This window comes from Muntiacus reevesi, chromosome 6 (assembly GCF_963930625.1).
Source record: "Muntiacus reevesi chromosome 6, mMunRee1.1, whole genome shotgun sequence".
Taxonomy (NCBI): domain Eukaryota; kingdom Metazoa; phylum Chordata; class Mammalia; order Artiodactyla; family Cervidae; genus Muntiacus; species Muntiacus reevesi.
Window position 1 is genome coordinate 65,280,277 of NC_089254.1, and position 19,662 is coordinate 65,299,938.

Sequence of the window (19,662 nt, forward strand, 5' to 3'; positions counted from 1 at the left end):
TTTTTAGGCTCTCCAGGTTACAACCATGTGGGACACTGAGTGTGGTTAAGTTTGTAGGTTTTTTTTTGGGGGGGGGATAGGTTGTGGCCACTTCTGGAGTCTCTGAGGTCTGAACCACCAGCAAGAGACCCCTCCTCAAACTTCCCAGTCTCTCCATCTCATCCAAATAAGGTCTGGGAGCAAAGCCACTTGTACCTGGAGGTCTGACCCCCTTGAGTGGAGTAAAGATAGGAGAGAGAAAGGGAGACACAGGAAGAACAAGGAGAGTCTGAAAGCTTCTCTGAAAGCTTCTATCTGCACCTCCTGCCAGGGTCTTGCTGTCCCCAAATTTCTAGCTGCTGCATCACTAACCAAGTCTGGGAGTCTTGACGATTTTATTATGTGGAGGCATCCAAGTCATGGAGTTTACATTGGGGGTTGCAGCCACTCAGGACCCCTACTAGGCTTTTCTTCTCCCTTCCATCTCCCTTAGCAAGAGCTTGCACTGTCAAGGGAGAGGTGGAAAGCTCACACCTTGCCCAATATTGGGAGAGCTAAGGACCCAGACCCCTGAACTCAAGTAAGTGCAGCCCAAACGGATTCCCCTTGGATGATGCATTTGAAGCAAAAGCAAATCATGTATGTCTCCTGGGTCTTGTTTTTCTTCTCTGTGTATTTCCCCTCATGGGAAATTTCCCCTCCTTCTAGATCCTTCCATACCCGCCTATTCTCCATGCCCCGGGGCTGGGGGGCAACAGCGCTGCCAGGTCTTAGAAAACACACCCTGGATCCTACACGGATTTTCTAAGTGTCCCATAAGATGGAATGAACGCCCAATGTTTTCGTTTTGTTTTTAATCAGCGGCCAAAAATGAGTTTCAAAATCTGGTTTCCGAAGGCGAAATGGGAGGACACAAGCCCGAGGTTGAATGTTGCGCTAACCGAGCCGGGACCCAGTGATTCCCGTAGGGCGTCTGCCGGCCTCCAGCAAAAGAGGAGCCTCCTGCAGCCGCCCCCGCCCGCTTCCCAAGGGCCGCGCTTCAGGGGTTTCCGGGGATCGCGGAGCCGGAGGTGCACCCAAGCCTTGGCACTCTGGCCGGAGCCAGTCCTGCTGCTCCACACGGCGGCCTTGTTTTTGTCCTAAAAGGCTGAGCTGAAATAGAAAGCCGGGGAGTCGAGGCTGTGGTTGGCTTGCACACGTGCGCCTTGGTCCCTCAGGGGGCCGGTCCGCGTCCTGGACTGCTGGTCACTCACACTCGGCTGGCGGAGCCGCTGCCTGAATATGGGGACCGAGACGTACGTGTCGCGCGGGGGGAGGTGCCAGCACAAGGCCTGTACCAATTTCCCGGAGAGCCCCTGGCGCCACAGGGCCGGGTTGGGATGGGGGCGCGGACATGCCGGCCGGGAGGGGGTCCCCCATCCCAGCTGTTCTCTTGGCCCCGCAGCACCCGGGACCCAAAATAGCCAGTTCACCCCGGGTCAGCCCGATGAGAGCCGAACCCGCACCGCTCCCCAGCAAGGGATCACGGGCCTAGGGCCTCTGCCCAGCGGTGCATTTCCACCCGGGGCAGTCTCTCAGGAGTGTTGCGGGTGCGCGGATCGCGGCCTGATGGGAAGGTGCGGAGAGTGCGGATGAGACCCGAACGGCCGAGAAGAGCTGCAGCGCTCGCTCCTGCCCATGCTGGGGGCTGTCCGCGGCCGCCAGGGCTCCAGGCCACCAGCCCAGCCCCCTCCGGCTGCTAGGCCCGCGCGCCAGGCCTGGCCTCCCAAGGGCCCCGGGCTCCGTACACCCGCGCGGGCGGCTCCGGGCGCTCCTCGGCCGGCGCCTTCTCTCCGGCGCGCCCCTGAACTTGGCACAGACGCCGCCCAATAGACACTTCGAACAATACGGGCGAAAAAGAAAGAACGAAAGAAGGAAACCACTTTGCCGGCGTAAACGCTACGAGAAACTCTCCAAGTTTTCCTGGCTTCTCGTAAAGGTGGCTGAGGCCGTTTACAGTAAGAGCAGAATAATGTTTGCGACTGTACGACATAATTATCTCCAGACTTGCCTCTCCCCCGCTCCCAGCTAGGGTTTTCACCAGCGAAAGCGGCTAATGCATTTGCACACATTAAACATCTTGAACGCATAATTACAGGCTGCAGACAGCCTGAACAATAAAATATCTCGGCTCGATATTTTTGGAAGCCTTTTGCGACTGTGCCTGGAATAAATAACAACCGCTTTCTATGTCCTCAGCCATCTAAACTGCAGCCACCGTAATTTCAGAGCACCCTACCCCATCCCTTCTGGTACTTTTGAGAAAAGGTGCCTGAGGTGAGGGGGGGGGGGGTCTGTATATAGGAAGGAGGGGTGTCCCGCGATGAGGGAGGGCTCCCAAGGCTCTGTGCCTGGGCAGGGGTGACTGGAATAAGGAGAAGAAAATAGGTTCCCAGCCAGAGGCTGCTTTTCTCATTTGAGGGATGTAAGTGGGGTCCTCTAGGCCTTATAGCCTCTGGACACTGCTCTTCCCATCCTTTTCCTCTTCAGAAGCTAAACATTTTGGAGAAGGAGCTGGTTATCACCTCCCCCACCTCACAACCATCCTGACAAGGGTGTCTTTAGACAGGGCTGGTTCCTGTTACCTGAGAAATCTGCTGGAAAAGAAAGTGCTCCCTATTGAAGCAGCAAGATTGGGAGGAGGAAGCTGGGAGTGGTTATTTTCTCCCACCGAGGCCAGGGACACTCTAGCTTCCCTTGGGTCTTACTTGCTGTGTCTGTAAAATGGAGATGATTATAATAACCACGGGACCTACTTCACAGGTTGTTATGAGGAAGCACTTAAAATTTTTTTTTATTGCCATATAACTTACATATATAGTGAAGCATAAAAATCCTAAGCACCCAGCTCACTGAATTTTTATATGTGTATATACTTGTGTAAGTACTAGCCAGATCAAGATACAGAGAATTACTAACCCCCAAAAGGCTCCATGAAGAAGCACTTTTAAAACTAACTTTAGTCAGCGATAACATTATTGTCTCCAACTCAAGAAGTCAACACCCCGGTCAAGTATGTGGAGCCTCTTGACCCTCAGCAACAAAAATTGACAAACCAAATATACACAGAAAGGATATTTACTATTCACACCATGGTTAAGGGCTGCGAGAATCTCTGAACTGAAGGAACATGGATGGGTTTTTGTCTACAAACCCCCAGGCACACAGAGATTGGGGGGAAATTGAAGATAAGACTTTAGTTCGTTTTGAGACCATGGGTTCTCCTGTTACTATGTGCAGCTGGGACTTTATATCCTGGGCTGGCATGTTCAATTCCAGGTTAGGGCAAGCCCAGCAGAGAAAGGCCTGAGAATCCCTCCCAAGGGATAGGAATCTGAGTAGATGCCTGTAGGGGTAAGGTCTAAGTTTTGGGGTGTCTTATTTCAATGTCTCCTCTGAGTACAAATCTAGGTTGATATGTGGAGGGAATTTCCTACAGACATGTTTGGCCATGAGATGAACAGGGCACCCTATTTCCTGACAAGTGCTACCCCACTGGCTAACACATGAAATTGGTACAAAATGCAAACAATACAAAAGAATTTATAGCAAAAAATGAATTCACCATCTGACCCTCTGACCCCTAGTTTACTCCATAGGAAGCTGCTGTTATTGGTGGCTTGACTATCCTTCCAGCTCTTATTACACACCTCCTTTTTTAAACCACACTGGTAACCCTCAATATGCATGCTGCCCTGGCCTTGGATTTTTTCCCCTAAGTAACTGTCCAAGACAATTCTCCATGACACATGTATTGGTTCAGAAAGTTATGTTCAGCCCTGGTGACTCAACCCAGATGACATTCATGCTAACCTTGTGTGGCCTGGCACAGGGGAAGGGTCATTATAGCCTGGATTCTAGATCCTGACATACCTCTAAAGGACTTGGCAACCTGCAAAACAATCAACTAACTTGGCTCACCACCCATCATTACCAGCAACCCCAATCGCTCCTTGAGTGTCCAGAAACATGCTGGGGGAAATAATCAAGGCACTGACCATGACTTTCAATCTACAACTATTCTCTGGAGTCAGGGAAAATTGGAAGTGCCTCTTGGAATTTTTAACTATTTTGTCTAATAGCTAAAAAACCGTGCTCCCGTCATTAGCCCACCCTGGGTGTCTGCCTCCATCAATCCTATTTCCTCAGTCCTCCTTGGGGCCCAGTGGGATGGCTCTCGTCCTGGCCCCCACCCAGGCCTGAGCAGAGGCAGGAGGGCACAGTAGGACCTCAGCCCCAAACCTTGGACCCCACAGTGTCTGCCAGAAGACGTCGAAGGAAACGCATTTACCACCTGGGCGACCTTGACGGCAGCCGATTAAAGTTTAATCTGAGGTGTGTCCTCAAACTTGCCATGTCATTTAAACACATCAAAGGTCATAAAAGGATTCCAATGCCGTAAGCGGGTTCAACTTGGGCCTGCAGGGAGTCAGCGTTTAATTCTGATGGATTTCCACAGCCAGGATTTGGAGCACGGGGTGTGGCGGGGGGCCATAAGAAAGAAAGAAAAAGGTTTGCTTTCCCAGCAGAACTCCAGACTTCAAAAAGCGGTGGGGGAAACCGAGTCTCAGCCCGGGGAACAGACAGCGCCCTTCAATTCCGATTAACTGGGAAGACATCTAGTGGGAAGAGGTCGCAACTGCAGCGGCGTCTCACGAGCATCCTCGGCCTCTGCCTGCCGCGATCCTGACTACTGCTTAATGGTGAGGGTGGGAAGGCTGAAAAGAGAAGACTTTCTCCCTGGCCGTGCCTTCAAAGCCGGTGACTATGTCAAAGTTTTCCAGTCAGGGCAGAAATCCCGCTCAGGACTGAGACACTATTTCTACCTCGGAGAGGACAGGTCCAGCTCTCACTGGCTTTCCAGTCTCCAGGTTGTGGTCCTAATCAGCCAACTGAGGCCACTTGGACCCAGGTTCCTCTGATTTTCATTCAACCCTTACTAGGGATCCTGAACCCAGAGCCAATAGAGTGGTGGAGTGCACCTGTGGGTTCTCCTCCAGGGTACTGAGTGACTCTGGGAACCATAGACAGCGGCAGAATTCATAGGAGGCAGATCCCCCCAAAGGCCATCCCACCCAGTTATCGGCTTTGAGCTCTCATCACCCATCACATGGCCTGCTGGTGGTGGCCATGCACACTGCAGAACTGAGGAGCCCAGCTGCCCAGGTGCACAGCCAGATGCAGTGTGTTCTCACTGCATCTGTGTGGTACAGCCGTTGCACCTTGCTCCACCTTCTTCTTCTTCGTGCCCAGACTGTCTCATTTCTATGGAGGACCTGGTGCCTTTCAGGACCCTGGGAGAATGAGCCCCCACTATGAGTGCCATCTCTTATATTAGCTCTCCCAGCTGCACCAGTGCCTCTCCCTAACGTGGAGGCGGGCAGAAAGGCAGGCAGATTCTGGGCAGGCCTCCTCCTCAGAGATGCCAGTTACAACTTCTCTGGTAGTGGCTTCACCCGTTTAAAGCAGGGTCTTCTCCTCGGGCCCTCATGGCTGACCGCTTTAGCTGGATCTAAGTTTTCCCTTTTGTTCCACTGATTGTGGCACACATCATCTAAGAATTACTAGGGAGGAGGAGCAGCCTCAAGATACTTTCCAATGATACAGAAGGACAAGGCATGCGTATGTGTCACATTTCTATGTGTGAATCCTGGGACTTCATGGATCCACTGATAGACTTTCCAGACCCTCTGGGGTGGGGCCTGAGGGGACATTAATGATGCTGAGAGTTGCCCTCCATAGGAAGACCCCGTCTTATGCTCGTTCCAGGATGGTCAGAAATGGCCTCCTCCCTCCTTTTGCCCGTCAAGTTGCCTTCTCCAAACTCAGTCATGTCCAACTCTTTGTGACCCCATGGACTATACAGTCCATGGAATTCTCCAGGCCAGAATACTGGAGTGGTTAGCCTTTTCCCTTCTCCAGGGCATCTTCTGACCAGGGATCAAACCCAGGTCTCCCATATCGCAGGCAGATTCTTTACCAGCTGAGCCACAAGGGAAGCCCCAGAATACTGGAGTGGGTAGCCTATCCCTTCTCCAGCCAATCTTCCTGACCCAGGGATCGAACCAGGGTCTCCTGCATTGCAAGCAGATTCTTTATCAACTGAACTTTCAGGAAAGCCCAGCTTACTATACTCCAGGGCTTAAACACTCCCTGATTCTCACAGAAGGGCTTAGGGAACCCTATTCTTTGGCTTTGTGTTATCCTACCCCCCAAAAATGAAAATAACTAGAAACAGTGGATGATACCATTGTAGGCAAATGCTTTGAAGCCCTTTGCCAAGGTGTGAGCCAGCCCTGTCACACACTGAAGTGCATTCCCAAAGGAGTATAAGAGGTATGGTTCCTTCTGCCTTCTCCTCTTCATACCTCTTAGCTGGGTGAATCTTATTCCTCAGGTAGAGAATCCCTTAGGTTTTATTGAAACTGATACAGACCGTTAGAGCAGCAGTGAGTGCAGTGAGGTTTAGGGGGAAGGACTGCTCCTGATATAACCAGCCTTAACTTTAGGGAATGAAAAACTGAGACTTGGATCCTGTAGAAAATGAACTTAGGATCCAATGGCCTGAAACAGTCTGGGTTCCATGCAAGCTCTACCAGCTGGTGTGTGTGCTTGGAACAGAGCTGACCCGTCACTCCCCTGCACCTACATGAACAATTCAGACAGCCCACCTCCCAGCCCACCTGGCTAAGTCAGCACCAGACCCATGGCTGGGTCCCACAGCCCCAGCCAGCCCGCTTTGCCCTGCTCGCAGCTCAGCTCCGCGGGGATGTCTGTTCCTCTGGGTGACAAACGAGTCAGTTTGCTCTCAATGACATCAAATTACTTTGCACCAGCCAAGGGTCCCATGACCCGACATAACCCCACATTAGGTCCTAGAAATGTAAAGAAATATGGCCTTTTTAAAAGTGACTGAGAGCACGTAATTGCTAGCAGGCTCGGGAGATTGTCCTGAGTGTGGCTTAAGTCCTATGCCGCGGCAGCGAGCGGAGACCAGCCAGAATTCCTTGCTTGGGCTCCCTATGGTCAGAAGGTTATGCCCATATTTAACTCTGTATTCTAATCAGTTTTAGAAAGCTCAGATTATTTTTGTGAAGTTAAAGAAATCGCAGGGAGACTTGCAACCTAAGCACCTTTTCCATACCAGTGGCTAGCGAGGTGGGGTGTGTCAGTGGGGGGTGGGGGGGGGCGGTGTCGGGGGAAGTCAGGCTTCCAGAGAACCAGTTTCTGTGGAGCTTTAAAAACATGGGCCTGACTTGGGCGGCCGTGGCTTGACTTTTTGATGAGAATTATGGTTTCCTTGGAGAAGGAAATGGTGATCTACTCCAGTATTCTTGCCTGGGGAATCCCATGGACAGAGTCTGAGCCTGGTGGGCTACAGTCTGTGGGGTCGCAAAGAGTCGGACATGGCTTAGCGACTCAGCACACAAACACACATGGTTTCCTTACTTTTTATGTTGCACCCTCCCATCTCCCCTTTCCTCTTTGTCTCCTGGCTTTGCTGCAGTATCTTTCTTCCCTTCTCCCTCTCCCTCTGAATCTTCCCATTTCCGCAGTCTCCACCCTGACCCTGGCCAGAATCTTAACCCCCTTGGTGAACTCCATCCTAGAATCAGGAGACCAGGGAGCCCTGAAGGAGCTGCCCAGAGACCCAGGGGTTGATCTTGCTGATGACCTATAGGCTGCAGGAAAGGGACTCGATGCCTGTGTCTCCAGGGGCTTCTGACAGCTGTCCTTGGGGTTGTCAGAAAGTTATATAAAAATCTGTGCACATAATATCTTCTCTTGTTTAATTTACACATCCCTAATGAGTTTAGCCAAATAGTTCTTTTCTAATGAGGAGTTGTTTTAGCATACATTAACATTTTAGCGTCTATTATTAGCATAAAAACATCCCCCAGTAAAAGTGTCCCGGATATTTAACAACTCCTCAAAAAACGTTAAGGAGCCATAAACAATCCAAATGCAAAATAACCCAATACTCTGCCACAGAAAGGGTGACTGATATCCACTGAGACAAGTAGGATTAGAATTTATTAAGTAACTGGTTGGTGTAGGATTTTCAGATTCAACGGTTTGCTGTTTTCCATTTTTACCTTCTTGCTTTCTAAAATTGCCAACTCTTTAAGTTAAATCATGTTTCAGAGGAGGATCACATGCATTGTCAATTAGACCACCAAATTAAAAAAAACCAAGCTACAACACCATCAGTACTTCTTTTAAAAAAATATTTTACTGTTGAGATTTTTAAAAAATACACAGAATTGAATTTCTTCTTGAAAACTGTGGTTACTGCAATGATATGTCAACCCAGAAAACCTTTCCCTTAATCATTAGAAATCGCTCTTTGCTTTCTAAAAGGGGAGGAGGTGTGTTAAAATGAGAAATGGTTATTTGCCCAATAAGAAGGAAATATATGTCAATTTAAGACATAGAAAGGACGGAGGCATGGTTTTCATCTCTTCCCCAAATCCTGATGCAGCAGCAGAAATCTTCAATTAAAGGATGACACGCTCATGGAAAAGGGTAACATAAGTGTCTACATACGTATTTTTGATGAAGAGACATAAAAATTTAGGCGAGATGCCCCACAAGCCACACTCCTTCTTTATCTAGATTTCTTTTGGGTGGACCCTCAAGTTCTTTCTAGATTGTAATCAGAACAATTCAAGTTCAAACACACTGACCTCTTACCCTCAGACATAGGAAAGATTCCTTTTGTTAAGTAATTTTGTTCAACCTTGAAATTTATCTTCAAAATCCTATGTTGGGAGTGGAATGATGTGATGTCAGGGATTTACTTTAAAATACTCCAGGAAAAAGAAAAGAGTGGAAGTGGATGATGAAACACGAAAGACAAAATGATAACAGGGGGTGAAACTAAGAGTTGGGTATATAGGGGTTCATTGTACTTTTCTGTGTGTTTGGAAAATTCCATAATAAAAAGGTTTTTTTTTTTTTTAATGTGTTAGGCAAAGGTGGAAAAATTATCCCTGCCAGGGGGCTCAAATAAAAACGTAGTCCATCGGGTAGCACCTGGAGTTACCCTTTTAATCTTCGTTTTTCAAGAATGGTAAACGACCTTGCTCCCTTTTTCATTTCTCCGGAATCAGCCGGCCATCCCCACGCTTTCTTTCCGGCAATCTCCCTTTCTCAACCCATAAACTGAGGATCCAAACCCGAGGTTGGGGGCTGATTAATGGAGCTTCCGTACTCAGCTCCTCTGAACAGAGTGTAAATACCCATAAAAACTAATATCAAAAGTTTTTATTGAGCTGCTTCGTTTCCCTGAGTGTTGGGCCAAGCGGGGCCAGAGCAGCGGGACAAAGGAGCAGCGGCTGAGCCACAAGAAATGTCTGCGTTTTTGGTCGGCTTGGCGCGATCCCCAGAGCCAGCCGGAGTTTCTGGGGAGAACATCCAAACCAGGTAAATGCCAATTGGGGGCTTGCCTTCCCCTGGGGACAGGTGTATTTGCAAGACGGCGGCAGGTGAAGGAATGGTGAGTGGATGGAAAAATCAGCAAGGGTAGGGAGACGCCAGCCACCCCGAAATATGTCACCAGACTGGTCCGACAGGGTGAACTATTCTTCCTCACAGGACTTGGTAGGATGCCTGTGTTTCACCCACAGGACATTGCATGTCCATGTTCACTGATGTGTGAATCTGTGAGTGCCTTATCAGGCACACGCATCGTTATGATTACCGCATATAACTTGCCTGTAAAAGTCTGATCACACCTCTCTGTTCTGAGTTCCCCTTTCTCGTGGCCGCGCTAGTGAGTTTCATGCCTTAGTTGCTCGATGCGTTAAGAATTTGCACCTCGGGACAGGGACCTGGGAGTCTTTGGAGAGGAACGGACTCCCGCGGGCCCAGGCCGCGGGGCTGTTGGTCGTCTGCACCGGCTTCTCGGCGAGAAAGCTGGGGGCTCCGCGGGGCCAGGTTTACTGTCCAAGCCCCTGTTTCCTTCAAACGTTCGAATGTCTTCAGTGTATTTGTTGACATAATGAATCCACAGCCCCCCCATCCCCCAGCAAGAGCCGATTTCCTGTTTTGTTGTGGGGCCTGAGTGAGCAACGAGCGAGGAAGCGGGTGGGGGCCGGCGGGTGGGACTTCTCCCGGGCTGTGGCAGGGCCGAACGGACAGCGTCGGGACAGAGATCTCGCGCCCCTTTGACGCCGGCCGCAACCTCCCGGGATTCCCCGGCCGTTCTGCGCTCCCCCAGCGGCCCGGCGGGATGACGGCGAGCTCACTCCCCGGGTGCCGTGGGTCCCGGAGTCCGCCAGCCAGCTGAGGACAGCGCGAAGGCGCTTCCTCCCTGCGCGGAGCGCTTCTCCGGGTTCCCTCTGCGTCTAGCGCAGGCTTCGGTCCTTTAAGCGGAGGCTGAGTTTCCAGGTTCAGTCAAGAGTCGAGCAGCGGCGGCAGCGTCGCGGGCGGGCAGGCAGCACTCAGCCTCATCGTCACCCAGGCCACCGCCACTGGCGGAGTCACCCACGCCTCCCTGAGTCCGAAGGCGGCGGGTCTCAGAGGCGGGAACTCGACCTTCACTCCCAAGTTTGCACCAAACTTGCGGAGTCTGGGCGCCGCTGGCTGACTGGCTCTGTGCAGAGGGTCCTCAAGGGAGCCTGGGAGACTTGGGACTAATTGTTCTAAAACGGAGATGGCGCTCCCCTCCCTGCTCAGGGGCTTTCTGTGAGAACCAGAAAAGGGCAGTGCGGGAAGTGGGGTCCTTCCTGACGCTCTGGGCACTGGTGGCCTTGAAGGTCTGGTAGCGGGAAGAACCCACCAGGCAGAGCTGCTGCCTCCAAAACCTTACTCCCCTCAGAATTCACAGGATGAGGGCATCTTTCAAGACAAAGTAGGGGTCTTTGTGGATCTTCCTAGACCTTGCACACCCTCCCATTTTCACCATGTTAGTGTTTGGTCGCCCCGATGCCAAGTGACTTCCCACAGTCCGACACTGTTCCTGTCACCCTGGGCCTTTGTGCTGCCTTAGTCATGTGTCAAATACAAAACACAAAACAAAACGCACAAATAAAAACCCTAAAGCTTGAGCAAGGGACTCAGGACTGCCCTTTCTCACCCTACTGGCCAGCATTGGCCCAAATTTCTTGAAAACCTACTCTTTCTCCTTAAGGAAGAGTTCAGCTTCCACAAAACCCACCATGAACAAAGCTGTCCCTCACCTGCATCTTTCCCCAAAAGTCCAGTTGACTACAGTTTTGGAAGTGCTGTCCTGTTCAAGTGTTTTTCCTTTTCTCTCTTAGCTAGCCTCAGCTCCTCAGCCCTTTCCCCTTCTCCGGGTCTTTCCTCCTTTGCCATTATCTCTGAGCCCCTATCCCTTGTGCATTGGGAGGGAGAGGGTTAAGATGTTCTGCAAATGCAGCTCGTAAAGCTGCTTGGATACATTAGAAACACATGAATATCCTGAAATACAAAGTGTCTTTAAAACCAACCCAGGAATGTTTATCCTAATGCTGGATAGATGCAGAGAAATAGTGCCAGAGAGCAGTGCTGACAGCCTCCTCCGAGTTAAAGTGAGAGCAGGTAAATTTCATTTGCTAGTGAAAATCAAACTCGATTAAAACCTGGATTTCCCTTTGTCCTCTTCTCTTCCAACCCTGGGAACCCAGAGCTTCATGGCCCAGGCTGGCAGTGAGTAACCGCCCCCCATCACACTCCCCCCAAATAACACCCAGCCAAGGTATTTTTCTTCAGCTCCAGAGCAACCAAAACCCCTCAGGGCACCCCAGGCTGCCCTAGGAGGTCTGAAGCCATGTCTGCCAAGGGGCTGGTAAGAGAAAGGATCTGGCAACTTCTGGAACAAAAGCTGCTGGCCTCTGATCTTGCCCTTACTGCCCACTGAGGGCCCCTCTAAAGGAAACCAGGGAGCACGGGGCAAAACCCACCTCCACTCTGCCACCCTCTTGTTCAATGGGCCATGAATCTGCTGTCTACAGAACCCAGTGGGTGCCATGGCTTCCCAGCCCAGCCTACAAAGGGTCTGAGGATAAAACTGTCATTGCCAGGATTCAAATTGAGGCATCTCCCCGCAATCCCACAGGAATTCCTGAGCCTGGTAGACCCCCCCCCCCAAAAAAAAAAGCAGAGGGACAGTTCAGAGGGTCTGATCCAAGAGCTGGGTAGGCAAGGCAGTCTTGACCTTGCCATTGGAAAGAGTCGGTGTTTGCTTCCCAGAAGGCTCTCCAGTTCTTCACTGCCCTCCGACTTTTCTTTTTCCAGCAAGCGGGTTTGGTGGCTGCCTGGAGGACTAGGAGACTAAGAAACAATATGGGGAACTTATAATGCATCTCTTAGGTCCCTCAGCAATGGGCAAGAAGATGGAGAGAAAGAGGAGAAATTCTCAAAGTAAGGAGAAATTCTGGAAAAGCAAAATTATTCAGAGTTCATCCAAATTCTGTAAACCATCCCCACTGGTGGCTATAACTCAATATCTAACGGGACCTGCAGACTTTTAAAAACAGTGAAGGCATTCCAGGACATCACTAAGTTACCTGGTAGAAAAATCACTTCATATAGATTGAGATCTAAGACAAGAAGGAAAGAGGCAGGCTGCCGCCCCCTAAGTAATCACATCTCAAGAGTTTTCAAAAGTTGATACAGATATTTAGAATAAGAAAACATCCCCATAACCTGATCACTCAAGATCTACCTCAAAGCGCAATAAATAATTCAGGCCTTCCTGAAGCCCTTCCTTAGTGGGGGTCACCAAGCTTAGGTAGCAAAACCTAATTCAAGATGCAACCCAAAGTCTTCCCCTCAGACAAACCTGCTTGGGGCTCCTCAGCAGACAAAATGAAATCTTGTCTCACCATTTTTGGTGAGGAGGGATCCAGTTGGCTTTGGCAGTCTGTGGAGCTGGAGTCCTTCCTCTGCATTCAGGGCTTGGTCTCCGGCGAAGTGGGGAGAGGGAAGAATGTGGAGCTGGCCTTGGCCGCGGTGTGCACCCAGCAGGCAGCCGCGCCGTGCCATGGCCAGAGGTGAGCTGGCACAGGCGCCGGCTGGTGGGGGCTCTTGGAGCAGTGTTTTCGTTTTTCCCGGACTGGCTAGAAAACAGAAGAGGCACGAAGCTCAGGCCAAGAGCAGGGTGGAGGCAGAGAAGAAGAGTCTGTAAACACTGCCCCCAAAACTCTGAGAAGGCAGTTAAAAAAAAAAAAAAAGCTGGGTAACCAAACAGAGCCAGAAACAGGAGGAATTCTAAAGGAAAAAGGAATCAGGAGTGAGGGGAGGTGGGCGGTATTCCTTTAGAAACTGCCGGAGTCTCCAGGCTTGCAGGGCAGTTCTCACTATGGCTAGACTGCAACTTTCAACTTGACCTTGGCCTCCAGCCATGTCTGACCTGTATGTAAAACAGCCCTCAAGTCCTTGGGAACTGGGGCCTCAAACCCTGTCTCTTTGTCATCATGAGTTTTACAATGCCACTTGGAGGAAGGAAGGGGGGTGAACGGGCCGGAAAGTAACACAAAAATCAAGTCCCTACAGGGGCTGGTTCTTTAGGCTGCAAATGGCCAAGTCAGGGAGGAGGTAAACTGGGGGCAAATCAATATTTACCCGGAGCTACTAAAAAGGCAGGAGGGAAAGGGCACACTGGGTATGTGTATGGGAGGGGGGGGGGGTCATAGAAGGTTTTATTGGGCAACACTTACATTGGTCTGGACAAACCCGGGATCAGGGTGGATAAAAGCCGGAGCTCAGCCTCCTTGGTTCGGACACTTCAGGAAGACCAGAAACCTTAGAGAGCAGACTGGGGTGGGGATGTTCACAGTGCCTTGAGCTTAGGGCTGAGTCTGCAAGCTGAGACAGGAGGCAGGTCCAAGCCTGGCTGCTCACCAGTCTGCCTGGGGTGGGAGTCCAGCACTCTTCCCAACCCTGATGTCCCGATGAAATGCACCCACTTTCACTTTGAACGCAAGTCCCTTTTCTGGGCATCTGAGCAACTCACATCATCCACAATCGTAGATGGAAGTATATGATCCCAAAGGCATAGGACCCCAGAATCCCTCACCAAAATGTGGCAGCCGCTTGGCTCTTCCAGCATCAACACCCTGAGAGCACATTTCCCAGGCACAGAGGGCAAAAGGCTTCTTGAGCTGGTTCATGGACAGAGGAGGGCCAGGCATCTTCTCTGCCGGCTGGAGACAGTGCTCTTCCCCAGTCCTACCTGGGGAAGATGAGGAGGAAGACGTGAAATGGCCCCAAAGAGTCTCTTTCTCTTGACCCAAAACAGTGTGATAGAGTGCCCAGGTGCCTGGAGAGCTCCAGCCCAGGCTCTGTGAAGCCTCGTTAAACCCCAGAAGAGAGTCCCAACTCAGCACCCAGCTGGGGCCTGTTCCTCTTAAACTCCTTCCAAGACAGGCCAGACTGGTTGGAGACAAGGGAGCCCTGAAAAACGATGTCCAGAAATCACTCTCTCCGTCCCAAAGCTTCTGAAGGAAGAAGAGTTGCTACTGGGACAGAGTGAGGCATAAAGTCTGTATATAAACGTGCGAGTGTGACACCAGAGTACACTTGGTTGTGTATGCGCCTGTGTCCGTGTGTGATTGTAATGGGTCGTCCTGAGCCTATGGGCCTAAAGGCGAGTCTAGGAGATTGCCCACCAACACTGTGGACAGAGAAGGGGAGAAAGCTTCTACATGCAGTCCAAGCTTTCCAGAGGAATGTCCTGGGACTCATGAGCCAGGCGCATCCGCAAACGCCCCGCAACGGATCCCCCGGAAAAACAGCCAAATCGCGACGCTGTCGAAGCCGACAGCCGAAAGCGCAAGTGTCGGTGCAGACGTCTCGCTGCAGAAAGGGGCGCGGATACCTGTAAAGAAAACGGCGCCAGAGGCCCCAGGAAACACCCAGCCTGGTCTGCGCCGCGCTACTTTACCGTCCCCAGATGTCCGCAGATTTACCTGACCTGTCCCCACCGCCTCAGGTCTTCACCCAACATCTCGCCCCGTCCCCTCCCCGCCTTACGCCGCTCCGAGCCCCACTGGGAGAAGGGAAGGGAAAGCGAGCTGCGAGGAGGTCACCGATGCCTCCCCTCCCCGCCCGCCTGTCCTCCGCCCCCACCCTCCCGCAACCCCCGCCTCTCCCCTGGGTGAATGGTGCGCGGCCGCGCGGCGGGCGCTGGCGCTGGGGACGGCGCGGGCGGCGGTGGGGACGGCGAGTGTACGGGGCAGAGCCGGGCTTGGAGCCGCCCGCTTTGCATACGCCGTGGGCGGAGCGGGAGGAAGGGGGGGCCGGGCCAATGGGCGGCCGCCTGGCGCGACCCCGCGGGGCGCGATCCGCCCCCCTCGCTCGGGCCCCGGCCCCGCGCCGCGCGCTCTTCACTTCTTGGGGGCTTTTTAAAACAGCGCCACTGGGGTCTTCTCCATGCGGCTCGTGCTATGACAGCCTCCGTGCTCCTCCACCCCCGCTGGATCGAGCCCACCGTCATGTTTCTCTACGACAACGGCGGCGGCCTGGTGGCCGACGAGCTCAACAAGAACATGGAAGGGGCGGCGGCGGCGGCGGCGGCGGCGGCAGCGGCGGCGGCGGCTGGGGCCGGGGGCGGGGGCTTCCCCCACCCGGCGGCTGCGGCCGCGGGGGGCAACTTCTCGGTTGCGGCGGCGGCCGCCGCGGCGGCGGCGGCCGCAGCCAACCAGTGCCGCAACCTGATGGCTCACCCGGCGCCCCTGGCGCCCGGCGCGGCGGCCGCCTACAGCAGCGCGCCCGGGGAGGCGCCCCCGTCGGCCGCCGCCGCCGCTGCCGCCGCCGCCGCCGCTGCAGCGGCGGCGGCGGCGGCGTCGTCCTCGGGAGGACCGGGCCCCGCGGGCCCAGCAGGCGCCGAGGCCGCCAAGCAGTGCAGTCCCTGCTCGGCGGCGGCGCAGAGCTCGTCGGGGCCCGCAGCACTGCCCTACGGCTATTTCGGCAGCGGCTACTATCCTTGCGCGCGCATGGGCCCGCACCCCAACGCCATCAAGTCGTGCGCGCAGCCCGCCTCGGCCGCCGCCGCCGCTGCCTTCGCGGACAAGTACATGGACACCGCCGGCCCCGCGGCCGAGGAGTTCAGCTCCCGCGCTAAGGAGTTCGCCTTCTACCACCAGGGCTACGCACCCGGGCCTTACCACCACCACCAGCCCGTGCCTGGCTACCTGGATATGCCGGTGGTGCCGGGCCTCGGGGGCCCCGGCGAGTCGCGCCACGAGCCCCTGGGTCTTCCCATGGAAAGCTACCAGCCCTGGGCGCTGCCCAACGGCTGGAACGGCCAAATGTACTGCCCCAAAGAGCAGGCGCAGCCTCCCCACCTCTGGAAGTCCACTCTGCCCGGTAAATGGCGCCCCCTTCTCAGCCCCGGTCCTCCGGTTCCGCCCCAGCTTCTCCTCCGCTCGCTCCTGGGTCACCCTCGTGCCCTTCTCCTCTCTCCCTGGCCTGTCCTAGTGGTGCTGCACCCCTGGGAGCCCGACCCTGGCAGGCTGGCGCTGCCCTCGCTGCCCTGGAGTTGGGCTGGTCCTGGCTCTCCCTGGGTGAGGGATGGCTGGGAAGAAGCTCGTGGGGACCCTCGCTGGCTTCTTTCTCCCTCTGCGCTCCGCCCTCGCCAGCCCCTGACATGGACTTTAGGATGGGAAATTGACCTGGAAATGGTTTATCAAATTGCCCGTCTTCATTCTCTCAAAAATGCCTTCAGTGTAGAAGCATCAAGTGTTGGGGCTTTGGCGATATAGAAAGGAATCAGGCATGGAAGTGTTGTCCCGTGAGCCTGGAGGCTAAGATTTGAGCCGCTGGGCCAGAAGATCAAGCGAAGCCCAGCCTCTGTGCGGGCAGAGTGGCCCAGGCTGGGGTAGTCATTGGATCTCGGCGATTTCATTTGAGTGCAGAATTCCCCACCCTCCCCACTGACCCTCCAGGTTTTGGCAGAAGGGCTGGATTGTACGGCGGGTGGCAGAGGGCAGCCGGGCGCTGCAAGGCGGTGGCTCAGAGAGAGCTGTCGCCTGTGTCTTGGCCTGGGTCTGATCCCTCTATAACTCGCCTTCTTCCGTATCTTGCAGACGTGGTCTCGCATCCCTCAGACGCCAGCTCCTACAGGCGGGGGAGAAAGAAGCGCGTCCCTTACACCAAGGTGCAATTAAAAGAACTCGAACGGGAATACGCTACGAACAAATTCATTACCAAGGACAAACGGAGGCGGATATCAGCCACGACGAATCTCTCCGAGCGACAGGTTACAATCTGGTTCCAGAACAGGAGGGTCAAAGAGAAAAAAGTTATCAACAAACTCAAGACCACTAGTTAATGGATTAAAAGTGGAGCTAGAGGGCAACTTGAAGAAATGCTTCAGAACTCGTTGCTTTTCCCAGATAATGGTTATAATGCTAATAATAATTGAAGAATGGGAAAGAGAGAGAGACACTGGCATTTTGCTTTTCTAAGGGGGAATCTCTTTCTCCTGTGGAATCTACAACTCTTTTTAAAACTTTAAGAAATGGTAAAGACTGCCAGTTCTCCCGCCAACTCCGACAGACCATTAAATGACAAACTCTAGAGTCAAACATCAGCCCCCCCCATACGCAATTTCAGATAAGTTTACCCTTTTACTGAAATCTTGTAAGTATTTATGTGACCGTTATATTTTAGGACACTATGTTATATGATAATGATCAATGATTGGAAAGTTGGTTACAAATGCAAGAGGCTTTTGTAAACATCTGCTTGTCTTCTGGGTCACCATTACCATCCCCTTTGCATGTTAAGTGACTGCTCAGGTAAATCTTAGTGAAATTCCTACCATTGTTGTATACTCTGCAAAACACGTCATGTATAGATTTAGAAAGGAAAGGAGAAGAAGGTACTGAAATAATGATCTTGGACTATTTACTATGAAGGGGCAAAGGGAGAGAAAGCTCTTCCGAGGATCGTTTGTCTTGGGAGTAAGTACAACCATCGGAGTGAGCCTTTGAGGCCATAGGAGAACCCCGGCTTGGGAATGTCCTTCTGATAATAATTTTTAATTGCTTATGACAAGTTTTTTTTTGTGTGTGGCATTTGGATAATATTTTCTGCCCCAATTTAATCTACTTCTCAAAGGATTTGATACATTTAAAATTATTTAAAGCATCAGATAATTCACAGAATTCACTTTATGTCAGATCTTCTGAGAGGTCCCACCCTAACATGGTGGCCTTTGGTTTGAATACAATTAATTTTTCACATAAATTGGTATTTCCCAATATTTACTAAACATTGGCTAGAGAAATAATTTGCTTTTTTTATTTTTAGAAAACTCAAAACGGAAATCCATTCCCCTAAAACATTTAGATGTTTACATTCTATATTTTTGATCTGTTAAGGGATTAGTACTTTTTCCATGTTTATTGTGTTAAGAGACTGCATTAGAAAGTTTAGGGGGTTCATCTTCACAGCACGTCTTTAATCAAGCAGTTATTTCAACCAGCACATTCATTTTGTTCTTATTCACTATAAAATGCTATCTTGTAAATAAAGACATTCAGCACACTGTGAAAATGTATTTGTGCACCTGCTTTTCAAATATTTCTACTAAAAATAATAGTTTAAAAAAGCCTTAGACCTGTAGATAGTTGATATAGTGGTATTAATTATGTTAATAAAATAGACACTGTCATTAAAATCTGAAGGAAATAGTCATTATTTTCCTATGCTAAGCATGCACTTCACAGAAAGAAAAGGAGCCGGTGGTTTGTCCTGTACAAACCAAGGACCATTGTTTTCTATTATTATTCAGCTTTTTTTTTTTTTTGCTACAAATTTTTTAAGCAAAGGGAGAAATCCCTCACAACTAAAATCCTAAAAATTTAGATAAGTGCTTTAAGAAGGTTAAAGTGTCAGGTATTCTGAAAAGGAGAGAAAAGAAAGGAGGAGGAGATAGTATAAATTCCCAGGCTCCGTGTGGAAAATGAAAACCAGTTGTTTAGTATCAGCGATGCCCAGGCTGTCGTATTTTAAAATCTGCTGTTGGGTCTGCATGTGTCTGAAAGGGCAGGTTTTGATATTTGTTGAAATGACAGGACTAGGAAAGGCCTTAAACCTTGACCTTGATGAAAAAAGACAATTTGTGACCTTGACTTTTGACAGCTCATGAATTGGCCTCAGCTGGATTAGTAGATCAAGGGCGCCACCTCGCGTTGACAAGCTTCCTTGTAATTCTTCAGCTTCAAGGGAATCAAAAGGTCTTACCTCCTTGACTCCTTGTTTTAGAGATTTAGTACTCATTTCTTTGGCACCAGATGGAGCAAATTTGAATATATGTAAGTTATACACGTGCCTGTATATATGTGAATATATATCATATGTGTATACATGTATACATTTGCATATTAGTGCTTGTGTGTGCTTGTATATTTATTTGTAGAATCTGTACAGATAGAGTATCATTAATTACTGATGACTCAAAATGGTGTAATTTAAGGTGATTTGAGTGTTGAGGTCCAAAATGTACCTTACATGTTGAAGTTTTGATCCTTTTCTTTAATGGCCAAGTTTGATTTGTATTCATAGCAGCTTCCTCTGCATCAGATTTCTGCAGATCTGCTTTAAAGCTGTACGTTTTTGTTACAGTCTAAGAGGTGTTCTTAAATAACCTTTCTTTCTTGGACCTCACCCTCCAAGGTGGTCTACCATCCT

At 51.2% G+C, this 19,662-nt stretch overlaps 1 protein-coding gene across 1 annotated transcript; it reads left to right on the top strand.

Annotated features, from left to right (window-relative positions):
- The first annotated feature begins 15,410 nt into the window (after positions 1-15,410).
- HOXA13 (homeobox A13) lies at positions 15,411-17,296 on the top strand. Its single transcript, XM_065939877.1, has 2 exons — positions 15,411-16,332; positions 17,052-17,296. Exons 1-2 carry the CDS (start codon positions 15,411-15,413, stop codon positions 17,294-17,296), a joined length of 1,167 nt encoding a protein of 388 aa, XP_065795949.1.
- Positions 17,297-19,662: the final 2,366 nt, after the last annotated feature.

Bases quoted from the DNA above. Each gene is read 5' to 3' on its own strand.
- HOXA13 (XM_065939877.1), top strand. From the start codon at position 15,411: ATGACAGCCTCCGTGCTCCTCCACCCCCGCTGGATCGAGCCCACCGTC. The intron at 16,333-17,051 runs GTAAATGGCGCC...CGTATCTTGCAG, and splicing joins CTGGAAGTCCACTCTGCCCG to ACGTGGTCTCGCATCCCTCA.